Source organism: Cibotium barometz, chromosome 53 (genome assembly GCF_041138505.1).
Source record: "Cibotium barometz isolate CiBa-2024 chromosome 53, ASM4113850v1, whole genome shotgun sequence".
Taxonomy (NCBI): domain Eukaryota; kingdom Viridiplantae; phylum Streptophyta; class Polypodiopsida; order Cyatheales; family Cibotiaceae; genus Cibotium; species Cibotium barometz.
This window is the reverse complement of record NC_141098.1, coordinates 2,449,474-2,472,328: the sequence shown is the minus strand read 5'-3', so window position 1 is coordinate 2,472,328 and position 22,855 is coordinate 2,449,474. Positions and strand designations below refer to the sequence as shown.

The 22,855-nt window shown below is 45.0% G+C and overlaps 1 protein-coding gene across 1 annotated transcript; it reads left to right on the top strand.

The window, feature by feature from the left end:
• Nucleotides 1-318: 318 nt before the first annotated feature.
• Nucleotides 319-22,855, top strand: LOC147608177 (fimbrin-2-like). Its single transcript, XM_086789538.1, has 14 exons — nt 319-851; nt 1,321-1,491; nt 1,587-1,825; nt 2,104-2,275; nt 19,834-19,872; nt 19,973-20,041; nt 20,138-20,254; nt 20,331-20,542; nt 20,795-20,941; nt 21,123-21,322; nt 21,428-21,582; nt 22,084-22,180; nt 22,263-22,354; nt 22,448-22,855. Exons 1-14 carry the CDS (start codon nt 765-767, stop codon nt 22,574-22,576), a joined length of 1,926 nt encoding a protein of 641 aa, XP_086645664.1. The 5' UTR covers nt 319-764; the 3' UTR covers nt 22,577-22,855.

Here is a 22,855-nt window from a genome sequence, read left to right as displayed (position 1 = left end):
CGCCCATGTATGGGCGGGGGAGATTGCCTGCCCATGAATTATGGACGGTGGATACCCTCACCACATCAGCATGGGCAGGCAGGGGTATGGCGATGTATAATGGGCCTTATTTCCAAATTGTGATGTGATCCAACTCTGGAGAATTTTTCGTAAAGGAGGTGGTGGCACACTATCATGGGACCTCTAGAGATTGTCCCCACATGAAAGGCGAGGAGATGGGAAAAAGCAAGGCCAAGGCTGTGGAAAGAAGAAATGTAGCATAACCAACCACTCATGAAACTCTTCAAAAAAATCAACAGCACCCCAACGAACATCTCTCCTCCCTCTTGTTTACAAAAAAAGCTCGCCCCACCCCCACACACACTCTCTCTCTCTCTCTCTCGCACACACCCCCCCACACCCACCAACCTCTCTCTCTCTCTCTCACACACACGCGCGATCTCTCTCTCTCTCTCTCTCTCTCTCTCTCACACACACACACAAAGAAAAGCGGCAAGAAAGCTCTCTCCCCCTCTCTTTCCCTGTCGCGTACCAACACACACGTACATACATACACACGGTTTTCTTTCTGCAAACCCTAACCCAAACCCCTATCTTATCTGCTTTCTTGCGTCGTTTCTTCTTTTTTCCATCACCATATCCGAGCATTTGGTTTGCTGCACAGAACCAAATCACAAGCGGCATTTCATCTTCTCTGATGCATATTGGTTTTTTAGGACAATCGGTTTTCTGAAAAGGAAGAAGAATCCGTTGCTCATCAAGCGATGGCGTCCTTTGGAGGCGTGGTCCTAAGCGATCCTTGGCTCTCCACACAGTTCACACAGCTGGAGCTCAGAAAATTGAAATCTCAGGTAACTCTCACAGAATTGAGTAAATGAATGAGCATGCGTCCTACCGTGTATGCCATAGCCTGTCCATAGACGATCATGAATGCCATAGATTTCCTGCTCACCATTGCTGCTCACAGGATCGCCACCTGATCTCATACAAACCCTGGCTATGTTTTACCTCTGGTCGAGCATTTTCATTCATTTGTCTAGACGATCAGGCCATCTATATTGGCCTCTTAGTACTAAGCAGCAAGCAAGTAGGTTTCAACTAATCCTGTTCTTGGCATCGAGCACTTTTGATAGCAAAATCAGGTCAATGATGTATCTTAAAATCCTGCTATGGATCGATAACAAAATCAGATCAATTGTTGGATTTGGAAGCCCTGTTCTTGGCATCTACAGTCAGAAAAATTAGGTCAAGTAATGTCTCTTAATTGGATTTAGAAACCCTGTGATGGAGTTCTGCTAAACCCACACTTTCTTGTTGCAGTTTGATTCCCTTGTAGGCCCAGCAGGTTTGGTATCAGCTTCTGATATACAGTCGGGAATGAGCAAGGTCAAAGCTTTACAAAGACCGATAGCACATGATGAAGTGGCATCCATCTTGAAACAGGAGGGCCTAAACTCAGATGCTGAACTGGATTTTGAGGCTTTTTTAAAGGTAAATGAGCCAGTTTTCTATCCTTTTCTTTTGTGAACTAGGATTTGAGCGGCTTGATTTCCTGAGTTTGGCATGGGATGTGATCTTCATTACAGATGTATCTACACTTACAAAAAAGTGGAGATCCAAAGGTAGGTCCTCCAAGGAACGCATCAGCTTTCTTAAAAACGGCATCAACCACTTTGTTACACACTGTCAGTGACTCCGAAAAGAAGGCCTATGTTGACCACATCAACACCTATCTCTGCGAAGATCCTGTTATGAGGAAGCATCTCCCCATTGATCCATCTACTAATCAGCTCTTCAACATCGCAAAACGTGGTGTTCTTCTTTGGTATGGACATATTTGGATCATGGTCATATTTTGAATGGAAAATAGTTGTAGATGCCTCTTGTGGCTGGCCAGGTGGGTCGTGTGGGTGTGAGCGCGAAAGGAAGGGGGGGGGTGGGGTGGGGTGGGGGGGTTGCAACTGAGGAGTGCGTGGAGCTGTAATAGTATCAAGAAAAGTATTTAATTTCATTTCTCGGATCAATACATCATCTAAAACACTTTTATGCATGGTGCAGCTCATTATAATTCCTAGTATTGCTGACTTGTTGAAAATCTTCCAGCAAATTGATCAATCTGGCAGTTCCTGGGACCATTGATGAAAGGGCTCTAAATGTCAAGGACCAGCTCAACCCATGGGAAAGGAATGAAAATCATACTTTGTGCCTTAACTCTGCTAAAGCTATTGGATGCTCGGTTGTAAACATCGGCACAGAAGATCTTGCAGAGGGTAGGGTAAGTATATCACCTTTAGCAAAAGCATTGTTGCTCTGCTTTTATGGATGAACATATCAGCATGTGATCAAGTCTTTCAAACGTAAGCCGCAGAACTTGCTGTGAATAGAGTTCAAGAAATATTGCATCAGAAGCAAACAATAAGACAGAGCTGAATCCTCTCGATTACTTGCTTGCTTTTGTATTTTCTAAATATTAGTTGTACATGAAGATTATGGCTTCTTACCAGCTAAAAGGGTTCATATCTCTTTGTGACTGCTATACCAATAATCAGCCTCATTGCTACTTCAAGGAATTTGAAGTAGCTTATATTCAAACTACAGGTGAATGTATGCTGAAACTGTTATTTTGATTTCTTGCACATGTGACACGTGCCATTCATCAGTATAGACACATTGCAAAAGGAGAAAGACCAAGGTGTGGTTCAGCTGCCAGCCACTGGGAGAGACTATCTGCACATGCAGGTTGGGAGCGGGCGCTGCCTATGCCAGCCAGCCCCCTTTATAAAGTGCTGGGCCCAGAGAAAGTGAGGAGAGTGAACCACCAAACTAGCCTTCATTGGCCTTATCCCCACACTCAGATCCATGGTTATGGGATTTATCGGGTCTCAACACACCAACAAACACAACCCCCCCCACCCTGCCCCACGCGGCCGGGCCCAGGGAGCCACCTAATTACACATGAGATTTTCCTGCAACAGAAGGTCTTTATGTTTAAAGACTACAGAGTCTACAGTGGCCAAGAACTTCAAGTTGAAACAATGGGAGGCAGCAGCAAGATTATGGAAATAAGCAAGTGACATAAGCAGCAGTTTATTATGAAACAAACATGGTGGTTATGGGCTAAAATGGTGCGGGAAATGGGTGCTTACATAAGTAAATGGTTTTGCCAAGAGTTGAAGATCTGCAATTGAGCCTAAGAGGGTCTTTTCATAACAAAATTTGGCAAAGAAGGTGCAGCGAAATTTGTTTTCCATTCAATCCATTGCTACTAGAAAAGGTCTAAGCCAAATTTCAAATAGTTGGAGTCCAGCAGGGCAACAACCCTTCCATGAAACCATACATGCTCGCCAGGGTTTCCCCTTCCACGAGGCTTTACTCACCAAGGCAATGAAACCAAATCACATGACCCTTGGCGTAGACATAAGTCCCGAGCCAACAAGGCGTCATGTCCACTCTACCACATGCACTCCATGCTGGTACCTAGAACATATGTTTTGGAAGAGAGATGGGCTCAAGTTCACTGTACTACATGCACTCCGTAATGGTATCCTGATTACAGACTTGGAAGGAGAGGTGGGCTCAAGTGTAGAAGATAAGATGAGAATAAGTCAGGCATAAATATCCTGGTTCTCCCATAAACATGTCTACGTGACAGATAGTCACAGGCATTTCGGCTGCCAATATTTTTACAGGCATTTCGGCCGATAAAAGAAATCCATAGACAAATCCTTGATCCATAAGATATTCATAAATTCCAGAAATCCATTGCAACTCAAATAAAGGGAGCCAAAAACATACTCCATCCAAGCAAAAGGAGCCAAAAATTCAATCCATAGTCCTTGGACATATCCGTAAGAAAAACCATATAAACCAGGCTTTTCAACCATAATGTTTACCTGAAAAACAGTTCACGGCGGCAAACAAACAACACACAATTCTCCTTGTACAAGCATACAAGGGTTAAGTGTCCAAAAATACTTACAAAATTTGCAAAAAGAAGAAACTCTGCAAAACTCAAAGTATACTTAGCTTTTTTTTCGCCAGGTTCGTCATGAAGCCAAAAGAAATATCTCCTCAGCATACGCATAAGATATCTTGAGATATAGCTCCATATAGCTTGTTCATAAGCTTGATTTATAATCCACAATAATCCATATGGAAAAAGTGCTGAACACGGGCACATAAAACCAACTCCATATTCCTGATAGAATGTGCAGTGGAAGAAGGAAAAGTGGAAACACAGGAGAGAGTGAGAGAGAGAGATGGAGGGAAAACACAGGTGAGAACGTGCTCTCAATATCATCATCAAAAGGAATACATGTCCCGAGCAAGAGAGGAGAAAACCTCGTATGTGAGGGACTGCAACAAACAATGCTAAGCAAGCAGTGAAGAATGAGGGAGGCAAGCCAGCTATATATAAGCCCAAAAGTAGGCAGTCGTCTAGCATCCACACGATTGGGTAAATGTCCAAGACTAGGATAAATATCCAAGACACCATAAAAATGGAGATAAAATAGGGAAAAAATATGTGAGGGGTGACCAGTCCCTATAGCTAACATGGTCAGCCCTAGAGGCTAAAATAGGACACCAAATAGGAAGCTAGTAGCAAGGAGATGATGTCTAACACCCCCTCTCAGCATCGGATGCTGAGTGAACTCCAAGAAGCCAGAGATGCCGTCCTCGATATCATCAAAGATGAAAGACTGCAGAAATAGGTACCAAGAAAGCTCCACAATCTCCTCAGCAACCCAACTACAAAAGCAACAGAACAAGCTGCAAGGTACACTGCTCCTCTGGAAGAAAACAACCATGTAGGCTGCGACGTGCTGCTCCAAATAATGGTTCCAAACCCAAGTGTAAGAACACTCCTCGAAGTCGAATGTCGTGTATTCAGCCTAGAGAAGGTATGAAAAACCTCAAAACCAACCAAGATCAGATCCTGTAGATAATCAATCCTGGGAGAAGCAAACTGCTCCTCACTGGAACCCTATCATCAAAAGGAATACGTGTTCCGAGCAAGAGGGGAGAAAACCTCGTATGTGAGGGACTACAACAAACAATGCTAAGCAAGCAGTGAAGAATTAGGGAGACAAGCCATCTATATATATGCCCAAAAGTAGGCAACCAACTAGCATCCACACGACTGGGTAAGTGTCCAAGGCTAGGATAAATATCCAAGACACCATAAAAATGGGGATAAAATAGGGGAAAAATATGTGAGGGGTGACCAGCCCTATAGCTAACATGGTCAGCCCTAGAGGCTACAATAGGACACCAAACAGGAAGCCAACAACAAGGAGATGATGTCTAACAATTCCGAGGATAAAATCCGTGAATCCATAAATCCTTAGACCAAGCTGTCTACTGTCCATACTCTGAATTGCTTCCATAAGCTCAATAGCAGAATTGTTGGTTAGTGTAGTCCCCACTTCTAATCTTTTCTCTTTCTCATTGTTGGAAGGAAGCCTCTTGCTTCCGAGAAAGCCTATGCTCTGATACCACTGTCACAAGTAGGAAAGGGGACACTCGGAACGATAATAGAGACCAACACTTCAGGTACCAAACACAGAGCATGAAGGCACAACGGAAGAACCATAAATAATACAATAACACCGCCCTGAGCCGGAATGGCCGGTCCCCCTAGGAACTTCTTTATTCAGAGAGAAGCTTTTACAAGATACCAAGGTGCGGGTGCATAAAGCACCGGATTTTCCACAAAGCATTAGCACAAATCTTGCCCAGATCTCAGTCTAGAGCCAAGTTTCATCTAGGGCCTAGGCGCCTCTTTGTCCACTTGTCCAAGCCCAAAAACAATAGTATGTCCAGCCCATCATTAATTGTCACGTGCATCCCGCACTTGGATGCCACGTAGACATTTCTGCACAGAAGGTGCAGGACCTGGGATGGTGAACTGGTCCCATGTGAGCCCAGTCCGGGACGAGTCAGCCAGGGATCCATCTCAGTTGTTCGAGGTCAGGTGTGCACTGTCCTGCACATGAGTCCAAGGTCAGATGTGCACTGTCCTGCACATGAAACAGTGCCAGTCCGTGCTGTGAGTCTCCCTCTGGAATGATGTCAGTGATTCTGTGTATCTGGTATGGTACTGGATGCCAGATCACTGAGTAGTTAGTGTTTAGGACAAGGGGCCAGCCCATGGGGCTACCCCAAGTCGAAGTGTGGGCATGGGGATGGTGTGAAACCACCCCCATTAGGGCCAGGAAGGCCCTGGCTGTACCCACCAGCCATGGGTAGGCCATGGGGGGGCTGTAGGACAGGCCCAGGGGCAGGCCAGGGGTAGCCGACTGCTTATCCAGCTCTTGGAGAGGTTTAAGGCAAGTATGGGGCAGCCCATACAGGCTGCCCAGCCTGCTAAAGTGCCCAGCCTCCTAGGCAGCAGGCGCCTAAGTGCCCAGCCCTATTTCCCATGTGCGCAAGTGCCTAGCCAAGCAACAAAGTGATGCGCAGCATTTAATAGTATTTATTGCTGTATTTTCTGGTCGTGGGAACATTTAATGCTGGCCAACTGCTGTAGTACTGGCTGACTGCTCATGTTGGGTAGTATAAATAGCATTGCCCACAATCCCATTCATTCATCTCATTATTCACCAAGAGCTCAAGCAAACAAGGGTTGGACAAGCCAAGGAAGTTGCTAAGCAAAGGGGTGGAGTACTGCAGGTCAAGGGCAGGGAGTTCCCAGCCAAGAAAGGTCCAAGATTGCTGTATTTTCTTTCAGATTCACATCATTCTAATAAAGCAAATACACCATCCGTGGTGGGGGCCCTACAGAGGGTAATTGGGACCCAATACTGTGTCCTCTCCATCTCTCCCTCTCTCTCTCTCTCTCTCTCTCTCTCTCTATTTTCTGCACATCTCCTTTCAATTTGTGCGTTAATTTCCGTCGCGAAAAGAGTGTTGAATTCTGAGTATTGAAGTTACCGATTCTTCTCCGAAGCTTCCGCATATTACATTAATGATATGTGAACACACCGACTTATAAATATTATAAGTCACTTTGATGAATAAAATCCCATGCTGCTCATGTTGTATGGCCATCTTTCAGGCCAAACCATGCCAGTAAAATGCTGTAGCTTTCTTCTGTGGAAAATCCCCATTCACACCTTGGTTCCGCTCAGTGTGTGAAACACGGGTCAAGATTGGTGAAGGGACCAAATGATGACAGCTTCCGCGTGTGCATACTCCAACATGGTATCAGATGACTTGGTCTCGGCTGTCCATCTGCGTTTTGATCGCTTCCTCCCTCCTGCACCAGCTTTTCTAGAAGCGTTAGTTTGCTGCGTTTTCTTCTTTGCTAGCTGTGTTTTTTCAGCTGTACCTGCATTTTCACACCAGCATTTTTTTAAAAAACTGGAGGTGCTCGTGCCCCGTGCAACCCGTGCAAGGTGACAAGGTGCAAGTCCAAGTGGCTGTAGTGGCTGCTGCTGTTTTTACAGTCAAGACAGCTTCTGGAGGTGGTTTCTTCGCGTGTGGTGCAACCCGAGTCGCGACAAGGGGTCCCGACATCTCTGCTTCTTTCCCCCTCCCTCTGGTTGGGTCTTTCCCCCTCCCTCTGGTTGGGTGTCTCCGTGTTAGAAGTCATCTCTTGTCTTTATTGAGACACTAGGGCCTCTGTTGTGGGTGTGCCGGCCCTCGTAGGTGTTTTTCTCAGTTTTCCTCACTCCTCGTATTTTTCCCCATTTCTCCCATTTTTCTATGGCTTGGGTGGCTGCCCTGTGGTGGTTGGAGTTCACATATGAGCTGGCCGACTCATTATAGTTGGCCGATTGGGTGTCTTCAGCAAGTTGTGGAGGTTTAGGGCCTGTCGGCTGCTTCTGATGCAGACCGATTGTAGTATGGGGGCCATATAAAATGGTCCCTTGTCATATCATCTTGTATCATTCCGGGATCTTGTGTATATAGAGTAGAGTTACACATCTATCTCTCTGCTTCTCTTGTGCTGTCTATTTTCTGCACTCTATTTGCTAACCGCTGTGTTTTTTGACATGGTATCAGAGCCCTAGGTTCTTGATAGATCTTGGGAGTTGTGTGAGCAAGAGGGGGACTGTAGCATTGCTGATTGGTGGATTGTTTGGGACTGTTCGGGAAGAGAAGAAGCAAGAGGACGGCGGGCTGATTTGCTGGACAGCCACTTGCAGGTGTAAGTTTTTTTTCCCCACCCACCCATCCTTTTCAGTTACATCCCCGCAATGGCAGATTTATTAGAGATGGCTGAGAAGCATGTGAAGATCCCAACACTCCCCACGTTCCCGGTGGACCATCAGTTGGACGGGAACAATTATGGCATATGGAAGGTTATGATGGAATCTGTGTCTGAGTCATATGACCTTGCTGATTTCATCGTTGTCGGGGTTCCACGACCGAAAGCAGAGGAATGGGAGTTACAGTCAACCAGAAAGGACCGCGAGGCACAGGCACAGTTGTGGGGATCGTGTCAACGCCAGGGTCCGTTCATTTATATTCCTCAACTGCACACCGCAGGTAATCAATCATGTAAAGCATATGACGCTGGCCAGAGGCATATGGTAGCACTTGGCTTCTCTTTATAATAGGGTATCGCCCATGAGAAGGATTTCCTTGGAAGTACAGATGCGGGTTATGAACCCTGCAAAGTCGTCGACGATGTGCGGGAGCATATTAACAAGCTGTAGGCCCTTCAGTAGGAAGTCCTTCAGGCTAGGAAGGAGATATCATCAGAAGATATGGCCATCACTTTGCTGTCCCATTTTTCTTCTCAGTATTCCGCTTTCTACCCTTCTTTGATTACTAGTGGCAAGCTCAGCACCATTACATGGGAGGAGCTTGTGTCCATGGTCTTGGACCAGGAGGAATGATTCACGAACCCTCCTCACGGTGGAGGTTCGGAGGCCTTAACTGGCCAATGGTCAAAAGGCCGGAATAACAACAAGGGGAAAGGGAAGGCTTCATCGGAGAAGTCTTCTAAGAAGAAGGCCGACACGGATCGAGAGAAACTGAAGGCCGAGAGGTCTTGCAATGATTGTGGCGAAAAAGGCCACTATTGGAGAAAGTGTCCTAAGCGGACTGGGAAGAGTGCTGATTCTTCAGCCTCAGCTGCAAAGACTCCAGCATTTGTGCACTTAGAGATGATGGACTCAGATGCTTCATTGTCTTCGAGCGAGGAGGCAGTTAGCTTCACGGCAAAGGATACCCGGGAGTGGATTCTTGACAGTGGTGTTTCCAGGCACATGACTCCTTCCCGAGACTTCTTTTTGGATCTGAAACGGCAGTTAGGTTGCATCTTCATTGGCGACAACTCCACCATTCCGATACACAGTGAGGGCCGGAAGGAGATTATTCCCGACGGCAAGGGGGGTAAGCATTTCTCCTATGTTCTTTACGTCCCTACTCTTGGTTTTCATCTTCTGTCAGTGCATGAAGTATGCAAGACTGGCTTTCGGGTGGAATTTGAGGAGCATTCAGTTGCTCTACGGGACCGTGAGACCGACCAGGTTGTTTGGGAAGGCGGTGTGGAGAATGGTATCTACAAGCTCTCTGCACTCTCCTCATTGACAGGTTCTCAGGTTGGAGATTTGTGGCACTTTCGGTTTGGCCACTTAAATGTGGATGCAGTGCGGCGAGCTTTCTGGGACCAGATGGTGGTTGGCTTGCCAGATGTTGGCAGCAGGCAAGGACGTTGCAGTTCTTGCATACGTGGTAAGCAGCACAGGGAATACTTTCCGAAGCAAGCTTCTAGGCGGGCTTTAAAACCATTGGAGTTGATTCATGCTGACTTGTGTGGACCTCAGCAGACACCATCATTGGGAGGTTCTCTATATTTCATGCTGCTTGTTGATGACTGTTCCAGATTCACATGGGTCTACTTTCTTTCACAGAAGGACCAAGCTTTTTCACGGTTCAAGGATTGGCATGTGATGGTGGAGAAAGAGTTTGGATTCGGGAAGCTTGACTCCAAGTCCCGTAAGCTTATTTTTGTGGGGTATAATTCTCTTTCCAAGCGATACAGATTATATGATCCAGAGAGGGATGAGATTATTGTCAGCCGGGATGTGGTTTTTGATGAGCATGTTCCAATATCCATTGTCGAGGAGCTACCACTTCTTGGAGACCTAGAGGAGTCTGATGATGATTCCTAGTCCATTGTTCCAGCCCGACAACCACAGTCAGTACAGGAGGTTGGATGGTTTACAGGTTACGTAAGGCCTTGTATGGTCTTAAACAGGCTCCCAGGGCTTGGAATCAGAAGATTGATTCTTTCTTTGTTCGGGCTGGTTTTCAGAGATCGGTTGCAGATCCCAACCTATATCTCGTTCGGGAACGCGGCATGGTTAAGATTATCATTCTTTATGTGGATGATCTCATTCTCACCGGCGGTCATGTGGAGCACATTGGCGTGACGAAGGCTGCCTTGTCAAAGGAGTTTGAGATGACGGACCTAGGCTTACTCCACTTCTTTTTGGGATTGGAGATCTGGCAGACCCAGTGTCACATGCACTCTGCACTCAGTGCATGGTGACAAGATGGCTCATCATCAGAAGTGCAACAATTGTACAGTTTTAGAACCCAATAGGATGATAATTGTCGTACGCCGTGACCCCATTGTACATCCTCTGTCCAGGATAAGTCAGGCACGAGCTACGTAGGTCATTCCTCAGCCTTACCGGGTCAGTCAGTCAGTCAAGTCCCTTAACCCACTTGGAGAGAATCATTCATACATGTAGAGTCAGTAGAAGCCTTAGGGTTTGCATCAGAAAGCACTCTGCATCTTGCATAATATGCATTCATATGCCTGTGCATCATTTAGAACATCCCCGAAGCCTTAGGGAATTTATTGGGATTTATCTGGTATTTTTCCCATATTTATTAGTATTTATTTAGCATTATTTGCATTATTGGGCATTTATAAATATAAACTTTATTAAATGACCAACCTCCAGTCAGTATAAATAGGCTTGCCTAGAGCCTATTTTCTCATTCAGTCTTCATTGTGCTAAGAGCTCTCCTCCTCAGCCCTAGGAGCACCCTTGCTTTCAGCCCTAGACTAATCCAGCCCTTGGAGCTCATAAGCTTGCTTCTCCAGCCCCTTGAGAAACCCTAGCTTCAGTCAGCCCTAGGCGCCTGCCTTCAGCATCCATTCAGCCCTGATTCAGCATCAATTCAGGCCCAGATTCAGCACACAATCCTGCCCAGTTCAATGCCAGCAAACCTGCGTTTTTCTGTCCAGCAGCAGAAGACCTCTGCAGTTTCTGTCCAGCAGCCCCAAAACTGCTGCGTTTCAGTCCATCAGCACTCCTACAGGCCTGCGTTTCTGTCCACAGCAGTTTCCAGCCCTGAAGATTCAGTCTACAGCAGTTTCCAGCCCTGAACCTGCAGTTTGCATCAGTGTCCAGCCTTCTGTGCATCATCCACACATGCAGCAGTCATCTGATGGTACCTTCTTCTTCTCTCAGCCTCTGGTGTGCAGCCCTTCCTCATGCCCTTGGGAAGAGTGCATAGGCTCGAGATCAAGTCATCGAGGTGTTTCTACAGTAGTGTACAGATCAGCCACTCTCCGATCCTCCGAGATCTTGCGTTTGGCTTATCTACAGTCCACAGTCATTCTCTCTAAAGAAATAAAGCAAATACTATCTCGTTATCAGGATAGGGGGCCCTTCGGTGGGTAATTCGGGACCCAATCTGGTGTACAGTTCTCATCTATCTCTCTCTCATCTCTTTAAAAGTTTGAAGTATTAAAGTGGATTGCTAAACTCACGAAACTCAGGATACAGAAGACGGTGTGAGCATTTGTGTGACAAGATCTTCCAATACAAAGACTTCCGTTGCATATCACACCCAGAGGGGTTGTCATGTGCAAGTATGCCCATGGACATGTTCATCAGCTAGTCCAGAAGGGGCAGCCATAAAAGAATGATAAGAACCAGAAGTTGGAGCATCAAGTGCTGTTTTGGCTAGTGTGGACTAGGAGAAGGGGACCAGGATGACCAGGCGGCTGCAAGAGGGTACTGTCGGCTGCAAGAAAGGCTGTCGGCTGGACCAGATTTGAAAGGCGGCTGCAGGCACATCACATTTATGGGAAAAACTGTCAGCCAGCTGGCCGACTGCTCTTCTATTTGTTCAAGAGCCTATATAAAGGCATGGATGCTCATTGTTGGACTCATTCAACTCCTTATGAGTTGGGTTTTTGGAGTAGGACAGATTTTGGTGTGTGACACCTTTTTTGCAAGGCAGCCTAGGGCTGTAGATTGAGTACCTTTTTGTACCATATGAATATACTGAATTTCTAGCATCTCTCTCTCTCTCTCTCTCTCTCTCTCTCTCTCTCTCTCTACTCTCCCTTCTGTCTGCGTTTTTGCATCAACATGTTCTAGATGGTGTTTAGGGCTGAAAGAAGACCCCCAGAGCTTCCGCGTGTTACAGGGGTTTTTTCGTCTCTCAGCAGCGGTATGGTCATGAGTTGCTTGAGGCCTTTGGGATGGAGAACTGCAAGCCTATTACTTCGCAGATGGACCCAAATACAAAGTTAACTGTTAATGATCCTTGTGAGCCAGTTGATGCCTCGCAGTATCGGAAGTTGGTTGGTTCATTGATTTTGTTGCTTAACACCAGATTGGACTTGAGCTTCTCCGTGGGGCTGTTGAGCTCTTTTATGTAGACACCATTGAAGTCTCATTGGGACGCAGGATTGCGGATCTTGCGATATCTGCAGAGTACGAAGGATCTAGGACTCTTCTACACAGGAGGGGATGGAGTCAGACTCCAAGGTTGGAGTGACTCAGATTGGGGAGGAGATCCAGACACGAGGAGATCTACTTCAGGTTACTGTTTGACCCTCGGCTCAGGAGCAGTTTCTTGGAGCAGTAAGAGGCAACCAACTATTGGTTATCTTCGACAGAGGCAGAGTACCGGGCTGCTTGTGGGGCTGCTTGCGAGGTTGTGGGGCTGCGGAGGCTGCTAGGCGAGATTGGGTTTTCATAGAAGGAGCCCACAGTCATCCAGTGTGATAATCAGAGTTGTATAGCTATTGCTCGGAACCCGGTCTTCCATGCCCGGACCAAGCACATAGAGATACAGTATCACTTTGTACGTGAGAAGATCTTGGCTGGTGACATCTTGCTACTCTATTGTTCGATGGAGGACAATGCGGTGGACCTCTTCACGAAGTCTCTACCTCAGGCTATGCTCACGTGGCACTCCAGCTCCCTAGGGTTGGTTTCACAGCGAGGAGCTGAGAGGGGGTGTTAGAAGTCATTTCTTGTATTTATTGAGACACCAAGGCCTTTGTTGTGGGTGTGTCCGCCCTCGTAGGTGTTTTTCTCATTTTTCCTCACTCCCCGTATTTTTTCCCATTTTTCCCATTTTTCTATGGCTTGGGTGGTTGCCCTGTGGTAGTTGGAGTTCACAGATTTTGGCCGACTGCTGCATCAGGTCCACGATTTCACCTATGAGCTGGCCGACTGGGTGTCTTCAGCAAGTCATGGAGGTTTAGGGCCTGTCGGCTGCTTCTGATGCAGGCCAACTGTAGTATGGGGGCCATATAAAATGGCCCCATTGCTCCCTTGTCATATCATCTTGTATCATTCCGGGATCTTGTGTATATAGAGTAGAGTTACACATCTATCTCTCTGCTTCTCTTGTGCTGTCTATTTTCTGCACTCTACTTGCTCTTGTGGTCTCAGATTTGGTTATCATCTCCGCTGCGTATTTTGACACTCCGGTGCATTTTGGTGGACTGTTTTGCTGCTGTCCAGCTTCTTTGTCTCTCAGATTTGAGAGGGAGCTGATTGATCCCCGTGCTTCGCTTCGTTGGAAAGAGCTCAAGAGGAGTCTTGGAGTGCTGAGATTTGTGTACTTTGTTGCTGTGGATATGGCTCCCCCCTTACGAACAAGGATGACAAGTTGGACGGAACCAACTATGCCCATTGCGGATCTGGTTCATCCATAAGGGTTTATGGAGATTGTTCAGGGCAGTGAGAAGAAGCCCAATCGAGGAGGTGGACCCAGGTTCAAGAGGATGAATTCCTTGTGGAATTACAAGACTGGGAGGATCGTGATTTGAAGGTGCATTCAATCCATTACAAAGGAGGTCTCACTGGCCGTGCAAACTCTTACCAGTGCACATCAAGTATGGAGGATCTCTTTGCTTGTGATTCATTAGTGTGGGTAGTTTCTTTGCAAAGGCAACTCTACGGTCTGTTATTTCCTACTGGCAGTTCTATGGAGTCGTTCCTCATGAAGGCCAAGGTTATCCATGACCAGTTACTGGCAATGGGTGCTGCTTTGTCCTCTCCTCAGTTGGCAGCACTTATCCTCCCCTGGAGTATGATGTGGTTTCTGGAGCTTTGAGGTGTCAGGTCGCAACGACTCAACTGGATTTTGATGACCTTAGCTCCTTTCTCTTGGAAGAAGAGTCCGTTCTCGTTTCTCAGGGTAAGATCAAGGTGTCTCTTAATAGTTTAGATCAGGCACTTACTTCAGTACAAATGAAAGGTTAGAGCTGTTGCTTCTCATTTGGGAAGAGAGGACATTTGTCTAAGGATTGTTTGTTTAAGAAGAAGGACAAGACCAAGGGCAAGTCTTTATCTCAGAAGAAGGGCAAAGGCATGACACAGGACAGTGATTCAGATACTTCTAGTAACTAATCTAGGACTCCTAGGGCGATTCCGGCTCGGGTGGACCAAGATTGTGTTCTTCTCTAGTATACATGCAGTTTCCCCCATGCGCTTCCAACCAGAGGAGGCTTGTGGGCGGGAGAGGGGGCTGGTAGCAGCTCCATTTTTTGGTGCATGGGAATTGTGAGTCGGAGTTCCAAGCGTTAAAAATTTGGCAGGACAAGGCCATCTTTGGTGTAGCAGAGACTATGGACATGATCTATTTTGAGTTCATTGTTCGAGGTTTTGGGACGTGATGTGTTTAGAGTCCACTATTGGGGGGATAATGGGTGCGGTGTGTCCAGCTTATTCTTGGAGTTCATTGCACACTTGTGTGGGAATTTGGAGCCAAGAAAAGTTCTTTATTGTTCGTGGTGGCATTGTGTTTCGAGGAAACAGGTTGGCGAGTGCTCTCTTCGAGGTGATTCCGGTATCTGTAGTATTGGGGGGGTCCATGGTTGCATCTTCATCAGCTTAACTTCTTTAGACTCTTGCACACTATGAGCTGCAAAGGGGGTGTTAGAATATTGTGCATCTCTGTGTATTTTGGGGAATGCCTATTTATCGGTTTTATCCATCTATTCTCCTCTTTAGTAGGTCGTGGGCTGTTGGCCAGCTCCTAGGGGCAGTCGGCCAGCTCCTTGCAGCACTATAAAAGGGGCCTCCTCATAATCACTTCATCAATCCAAACCTTGCACATTGTACAGCTCCCCTTGCTGGCTATTGCCATTGTAATAAGCTTCATGCTATAATAAAAGGTGATCTTGTCAACAAGCTCTCTCTCTCTCTCCTTTGCTCTCTCTCTCTCTCTCTCTCTCTCTCTCTCTCTCTCTCTCTCTTTCCTTGTCTATGCTTCCGCCTGTGCATACTCCAACACTAAGTTGGATGCATGGGGATAAGGTCTTCTACTGCAGCCACTTAAAAGGCAGGGTTTGGGGGCGAGTATGGCCACCTGGGCAGCGGTTTGGCTGCCCAAATGTGTACAGACCAGGAGCCCATGGACCAGCCAGGTTATGCACTTCATTGAGTCGTGGGTTTGTCCAATTGGCTGACCAGAAATCAGCCAATCAGCCAACAGGATGCATATAAATAGGCAGCTCGAGGATCATTCACAGCATGGGGCAAGTACAGACTGGTATGGTCAATCCCTCTGGTTCACAACTGCGCATAAAAATTGGTAAACTCTGAACATATCTGTCTTTCTTTCTTTCCACTGGCTTATGTCTGCTACAGAGTTGTTTCTTCTGGCCCTTTGTGAGAGGAGGGGTATGGCAGTTTGAAGGGTGGAAACAGAGATTGGACAGTGGATTTGTATTTAGGCTGAGTTTGAAGCCATGTTCATGGAACAGCCAGATATATGCTCAAGGCTGCCCTGTTGAATTGTCTTGGTTGATCTGTGTTGCTTTTGTGGGACACAGATCTGTATGTGAATCCTCTATGCTAAGAAGTCTTGAGGGCTGCCAGATTGGACATGCAGGATTACTTTCTTTGACTGGCTTTGTTGCACTCAGTTATACATTCCATTGAATTTGAATAAAGAAATACCGAAAGGGGCTCCAAACTTTGGGGCCAATAGGTGTCGATTTCCTTTTAGTTCTGGAGCATTCTAGCTCTTGTTAATTTGTTAATTGTTTGGACTACAATTTGAAGGGTGACTGCTAGTCTACCGCACTTTGGTTTTTACCAGAGGCCGGTTTCAAGGTTCCGTTGCCGGGACCCATCATCAACTTTCTTAAGGGGGTGAGCTCGTGGTTGTCTCGAGGAACGTCATTGTTGAAAAAAAATTCAGCAACATGTCAGACATAGAAGATGAATCTTTTTATGATGAAGAGGAAGAGCAAGAGGCCTCTCTTGAGAGAAATGAATATGAGGAAATTCTTGCAGGAGAACAGGTTGCAGAAGATGCACAATATGAGGATGTAACACAGCCAGAAGACATGCCTAGTAAAGAGGAAGATGATGCTCAATTTAAAAATCGTTTGGCAGGTGTAATGGATGTGTTTATGCAGCTCACTCAAAGTGAGAAGTTTGCTGTATTTATGAGATCCCGTTCTGAGCCTGAAAAGAAGAAGAAGAAAGTGCGTTCTAAGAACCCACCTCAGGGCAATAGTGGTGTCTTCCCATAGGATTCATCTTTTGGACAGTTTCCGAACATGCAACAACATACTTTTGGTGCCAACTCACAGAGTTCCTTTTTCGGACAGCCATCTATTCCACAGCAGTCTATGCATCCAGGCTATTTTGGTGGTGGCTCTGTGTTCCAATCCATGATTGGGGGTTATCCTCAAGGAGGCATGGGTATTCCAGGGAATTTTGGAGCTAGTTTTCAGCCTGGTATTTAAGGGAATATGTATGGTGGTATGCAGTCCGGAATGCAAGGAAACATGTTTGGGGGCATGCAGCCCGGAATGCAAGGAAACATGTATGGGGGCATGCAGCCCGGTATGCATAGTGTTATGTTTGGAAACATGGCTGAAATGCCAGGTGTGGGAACTGGCAATATTGACCCTATGATGGGCATGAATGCCGGGGGTAGCAATCTTGTGAAGCCCGATAATCTAACGCCTATGGGTAAGGCGAAGGATTATAAGGAAGGGGGAGCTGCTGGGAAATTTGACACATTCAGTGGGGCCAAAGATAAGCTAAAGGCACTTACCTTTTTACAACAGTTTGATGCTGCTTTTTCTGGTGGTAATTACACGGAATCCTCTAAGCTCACTGGGGTCTCATCTGGATTTAAAGGAAGTAAAAGCTCTAGCAAGAAATTTGAAAAGTCAGGGCATGCTTCGCGTGATGCAAAAGGGTCTTCAGAGAAGCGGTATAAGAAGTTACCAATGCCCAAGAGAACTCCCGAGGAGAGACAGGCTTTGATGGATGCTCGGAAACGTTTTTACTGTACAGAGGAGGGACATATGTCTCTTAATTGTCCCAAGCTTAAGTCCCAAAAGGACTCTGACACTAAAGGGGAGCCCAAGTCTAAGAAACCAAAACCTTCTGCAGGGTTAGTTCTTGATCTTGTTGGGGAACAGTCAGGTGGTGAAGAGACTGAGTTGTGCAGGGCATGGGACAAAGTGAGAGATCAAAATGCCTTGATTTTCTTTGACACAAGTGCTAGAGCCAACTTTATTTCACTGGATTTGGCTGGCCGATTGGGGATTCGTGCAGAGGAGATGGGGCCTTTGTATGAGGCTAATATGGCCTGTCCTGGGTATGCAGAACCCGTTACTCCTATTATTGGGAAGCTCAGGCTTCATGTGCAGGGTTATGTGGACAGTGAGGAGTTCTTCATCATGCCACTTGATGGATGTGATGTTTTGTTGGGTATGCCATGGTGCCATAGAGTACATGTGGTGGTGGATACATACAACAGGAAGATTACTTTGACTCATAGAGGGAAAGAGCATATTTTGGATGTAAAGCTTAAAGGGGAATCTGTTCCTATTGTATCAGCTTCCGCAATTTCATCAGTAATGAAAAAGCATCTTTCCGCGTACTTGATTTTTGTAAAGGATGCAAAAGATGATGAGTAAATCTAATTTGTCTACGTTAGATAAAGACAGGACTGATTTCTTATGTGAGTTCCAAGATTGTTTTTCCGAGTCATTGCCAGGAGAGCTTCCTCTGGAAAGGCCAGAAGATCATGCTATTGATCTAATTCCGGGGAGTACTCCACCAAATAGACCACCGTATCGTGTTAGTGCAGCCCAACAAGAAGAAATTATGAGTCAGGTACATGAGTTGTTGAATAAAGGGTTGATTCAGCCTAGCTCATCACCCTTTTGCTCACCTGTGCTCTTAGTGCAAAAGAAAGATGGTTCTTGGCGCATGTGTATAGATTACAGGGCGCTGAACAAGAATACCATCAAGAATCGATTTCCTATTCCGAGGATTGATGACATATTGGACCGCTTATAGGGCTCCACAGTCTTTAGCTGGATAGACTTGAAAAGCGGGTATCATCAGATACGTATTAGACCCGAGGATGTGCATAAGACAGCATTTCGAACCACTTTTGGGTTATATGAGTTCTTGGTTATGACCTTTGGTTTAACAAATGCGCCTGCCACATTTAACAGGATGATGGACAGGATTTTCCGGCCTCATAGAGCGTTTGTGGGCACATTCTTTTATGATATGATTGTGCATTCACACACTGAAGAGGAGCATAGGAAGCATTTGGCCATTGTGTTTGAAGAACTCCGGAAGCATAGGCTGGTCATTAATGGTAAGAAGAGTGAGTTCTTCTTGGAAGAGATTCACTTCTTGGGGCCATGACCCGCTTATTTAGTGTTAATGATAATCTAGTTTCCACAATCATGTTACAATTTGGCCTTTAATCAGCAATTCAGAATAGTTTTAGATTTCTTGGTTTCCCTGAGTTCTAGATATCATCCATGCTTCGTGTTCACCACCACTACACTAAGGTTCTATAATTAGTGGATGAACATCATGTATCAATGTCGTGTAACAAGATTGATGCTGCATGTGCCATCCCATCCCACTGCAAGCATTGAGTTTTTCACATTGCTGATGAATCCTTTTGTCTTGGGCTCGATCCCTCTCTTGAAAATTGCCGGTTGGTCGGCCCAAGGAAGCTTCTCTGATGCTATTTGCTTTGCTTTGCTTGCTCCACCCAAAGTTCCCATTCTTCTAGCTAAATTTTTTGTTCTCTACCCAAATTTTCCGTTCTTCCCAACACACCTCCATCAACTTTATCCGCTTCTGATGTTGTTGCTCCATTTACTGCATTATGTGGACTACCATATGGTGCATCCTTCGATGGTTCTTTTTCCTGCAGATTCTTCTCTGCACGTGGTTGGATCCTATGTTCACATCTCAGGTCTGCATTTTATTGACCTTGTAGAGGTCTAAAGTTCAAATAGATAATGCTAGTGTTTCTCCAACTTTTAGTATGCTGGGTGTATGTTCTACCACCTGCATTCTAAGGTAACTGCTGAAAGTTCTCGCTCTATTAACCTTTAAGAGTAGCTGCTTAATGGCCACTGCAGTATGCAGGTGAAGAAGCAATAAAGGGGTTGGATCTTAGTTCACTTTTTGATGGTTGATGAACATTTTCCAAGGTTTTTCAAAAGTAATTGCAATGCTAAACCCTTGTTGTGTTAGTGACATTTCAATATCTGTTAGCTAATGCCATATTAACTCATTGCTTGGCCATGACCATGGGGTGCTGCAGTCTCATCTTGTACTTGGACTGATTTCTCAAATAATCAAGGTACTTGGCTCCTCTAGAAAACATGCTTTAAGATTCATTACGCATTTTATCTGTGCACTCGTTTCAATTTATCGTCATGCTCACGGTCTTGCTGCTTCAGATTCAACTCTTAGCAGACCTCAACTTGAAGAAAACTCCTCAACTTGCAGAAATAGTGGAGGATAAACAGGTCAGAACATTACTGGCTGCTGAGAAGGGTATGTTATAGACTATAGATTATAAAATTTGCAGCAATAATGATCAAAGTTGTGAAATGTGATGACAGGAAGTGGAAGAGCTAATGCACCTACCTCCAGAAAAGGTTCTTCTACGATGGCTAAATTTCCAGTTACAGAAAGCTGGTTATGAGAAATCGGTCTCAAACTTCTCATCTGATGTGAAGGTGAGATCTTTGAAGGCATAATGTAATGGGGTTTGAAAGTTTTTCAGGTGCATTTTACTAAGTCTACGATGTGCAGGATGGAGAAGCATATACTGTGCTTTTGAATGCATTAGCGCCAGAAAGCTGTGACTTGAGCCCATTGGAGGTGAATGATCCTTTAGAAAGGGCAAAGCTCGTGTTGACACAGGCAGGACACATTGGTTGCCGCAAATATTTGTCCCCGAAAGACATTGTGGAAGGATCCTCAAATTTGAACCTTGCATTTGTTGCTCACATATTCAAAGAGAGGTTTTCTGTCATGCCCTTTTGACTTTTTATTCAGGTTCCACACGACTATGTTTTGTCTTTCTATGCCGTCTTGCATTTCCATCCCCGTTCAATATGACTATGTATTGGGCTTAGTTTGCCTGTATGTCAAGGGCCTACCCTTTACATGCCATTTCACATTTCTGACATGGCACATATTGGCCATTTCACCTGTTTCCCTCCGATTTGTATCATGATTCACCATCTTATCTTTGTGTCATCATGGTTATACAGGAATGGGTTGACGAACAAATTCTCTTTTGCGGAAATGATACTGGATGACGAGCAGGATTCCAGGGAGGAGAGAGCTTTTCGCATGTGGATCAACAGCCTCGGAATCGAAACATATGTCCATCATCTTTTTGAGGGTGTAAGAGATGGGTATGTTTGGATGAAATGGCAGTAGAATTTGCAAGAGTTATTGAGAAAGCAATTCAAAAGAGGTTAATATACCCTATGTGAGGAGAACTGTCTATGCAAGGCAAATTTCTTTGAACAAGTTCAATATTTTTTTTTGAGGTATTATGCTTGTTTTAAACACGTGATGGGTCTTAAATCCTAGGTGGGTGCTCTTGGAGGTGCTTGAGAAGGTTGCCCCTGGGTCAGTTAACTGGAAGCGAGCAAACAAACCACCAATAAAGATGCCTTTCAAGAAGGTTGAGAACTGCAACCAGGTCATCAGCATTGGAAAACAGCTCAAGTTCTCCCTTGTGAATGTTGCCGGCAATGATTTCGTGCAAGGAAACAAGAAGCTGATTCTAGGTATGATTGCTTGCCAGTTTTGCCATGTTTTTAGCTTTATCATGTGTTGTTGCCTTCTCTTGAAAATGTGTCTCATGAGCTTGATTGTCTTATTTTTTTACACAGCTTATCTGTGGCAACTTATGCGGCGTAATGTGCTTCAGCTGCTGGAAAATCTAAAATTTCATGGTAGTAAAGAAATATCAGATGCCGACATCATTCAATGGGCAAATGATAAAGTAAAAAACTCAGACAAGGCTTCTCACATGGAGAGCTTCAAGGTGAGTTCCCCATGCATTGGGTGTCTTAAAATGGTCATGGTAATTTGACAAGTGTTATTTTGAGGAAAAGAAGGTGTGTGTAATCTTCTTTATGTGTTGCCGTTATTCTGGTTATCGCATTATATATCTCAGGGGTCCACTGTACAATATGTAAATAGCACATGAATTCAACACGAAGGGTTTTATTAATACACATTTCAAGACAAATTTACAAAATTATGTTTACATCAAGGGTACTTTTACCTGATTTTGGTGGAATAAATTGTAAATTTGTAAAGAGAAAGGGGTCATCCTATAGGGCCAGGCAAGGTTTTTTTAAAGGAGTTTATAATACTCTTTGGATGCACGTAATATATAGGGTTTTTGAATGGAAAGGGGTCATCCTGTAGGGCCAGGCAAGGTTTTTTTTATAATACTCTTTGGATGCACGTAATATATATTGTTTTTGAATGGTGAATCCATGTCAAGCATTTTGTGAGCTTTGTTTTCTGGGGATTTCAGGATAAAAGTTTGTCGAACGGTGTGTTCTTTCTTGATCTCCTTGGGGCTGTGGAACCAAGGGTTGTGAACTGGAGCCTTGTTACTAAGGGGGAAACTGGTATGCAAAAGTTAAATCTCTTCATGGAGTCTTTGTGAACTCCTTATACAAGGAACTCAAAGCTCTTGGGTGTCTTTTGCAGACGAAGAGAAGAAGCAGAATGCTAACTATATCATCAGTGTGGCAAGGAAGCTAGGTTGCTCCGTCTTTCTACTATGGGATGATATTGTGGAGGTAAGTTCTGCAACCCCAAAACCTAATTTTTATCACCCTCTGCATGCAAACATTGAAACTTGGATCTGAAGTTGTGCTCTACTTTGTTTCCAGGTCCGGCCTAAAATGATATTGACTTTGATTGCAAGCATCATGCTTTGGAGTCTATCTCATCCACTGGAAGAACCTGATTTAATACCTTCTCCTCGAGAAAATGGAAGTGGCTCTGCCAAAGAGCAATAATTATCTTTTTCCTTTTTGAAATTAAGGGACTACCTATTTATTCAAATTTTTTCCTTCACCAGGCATACCTTTTGAACTGGTAGAATTCTTTTGATGATTCTCTCAGGATCCTTGAGGATCTTGATGTAAGAAAGTTTGCACACAGGGTTTATAGGTTTGTTTTTTTCTTTTTTCTTTTTTCCCCCCTGGAGAGATTACTCCAGTCATGTAACATATACAGAGGATGTATTCTGATCTCTTCATTATTGTAAATAAAAGAATTTATTTTGTTGCGTCAAA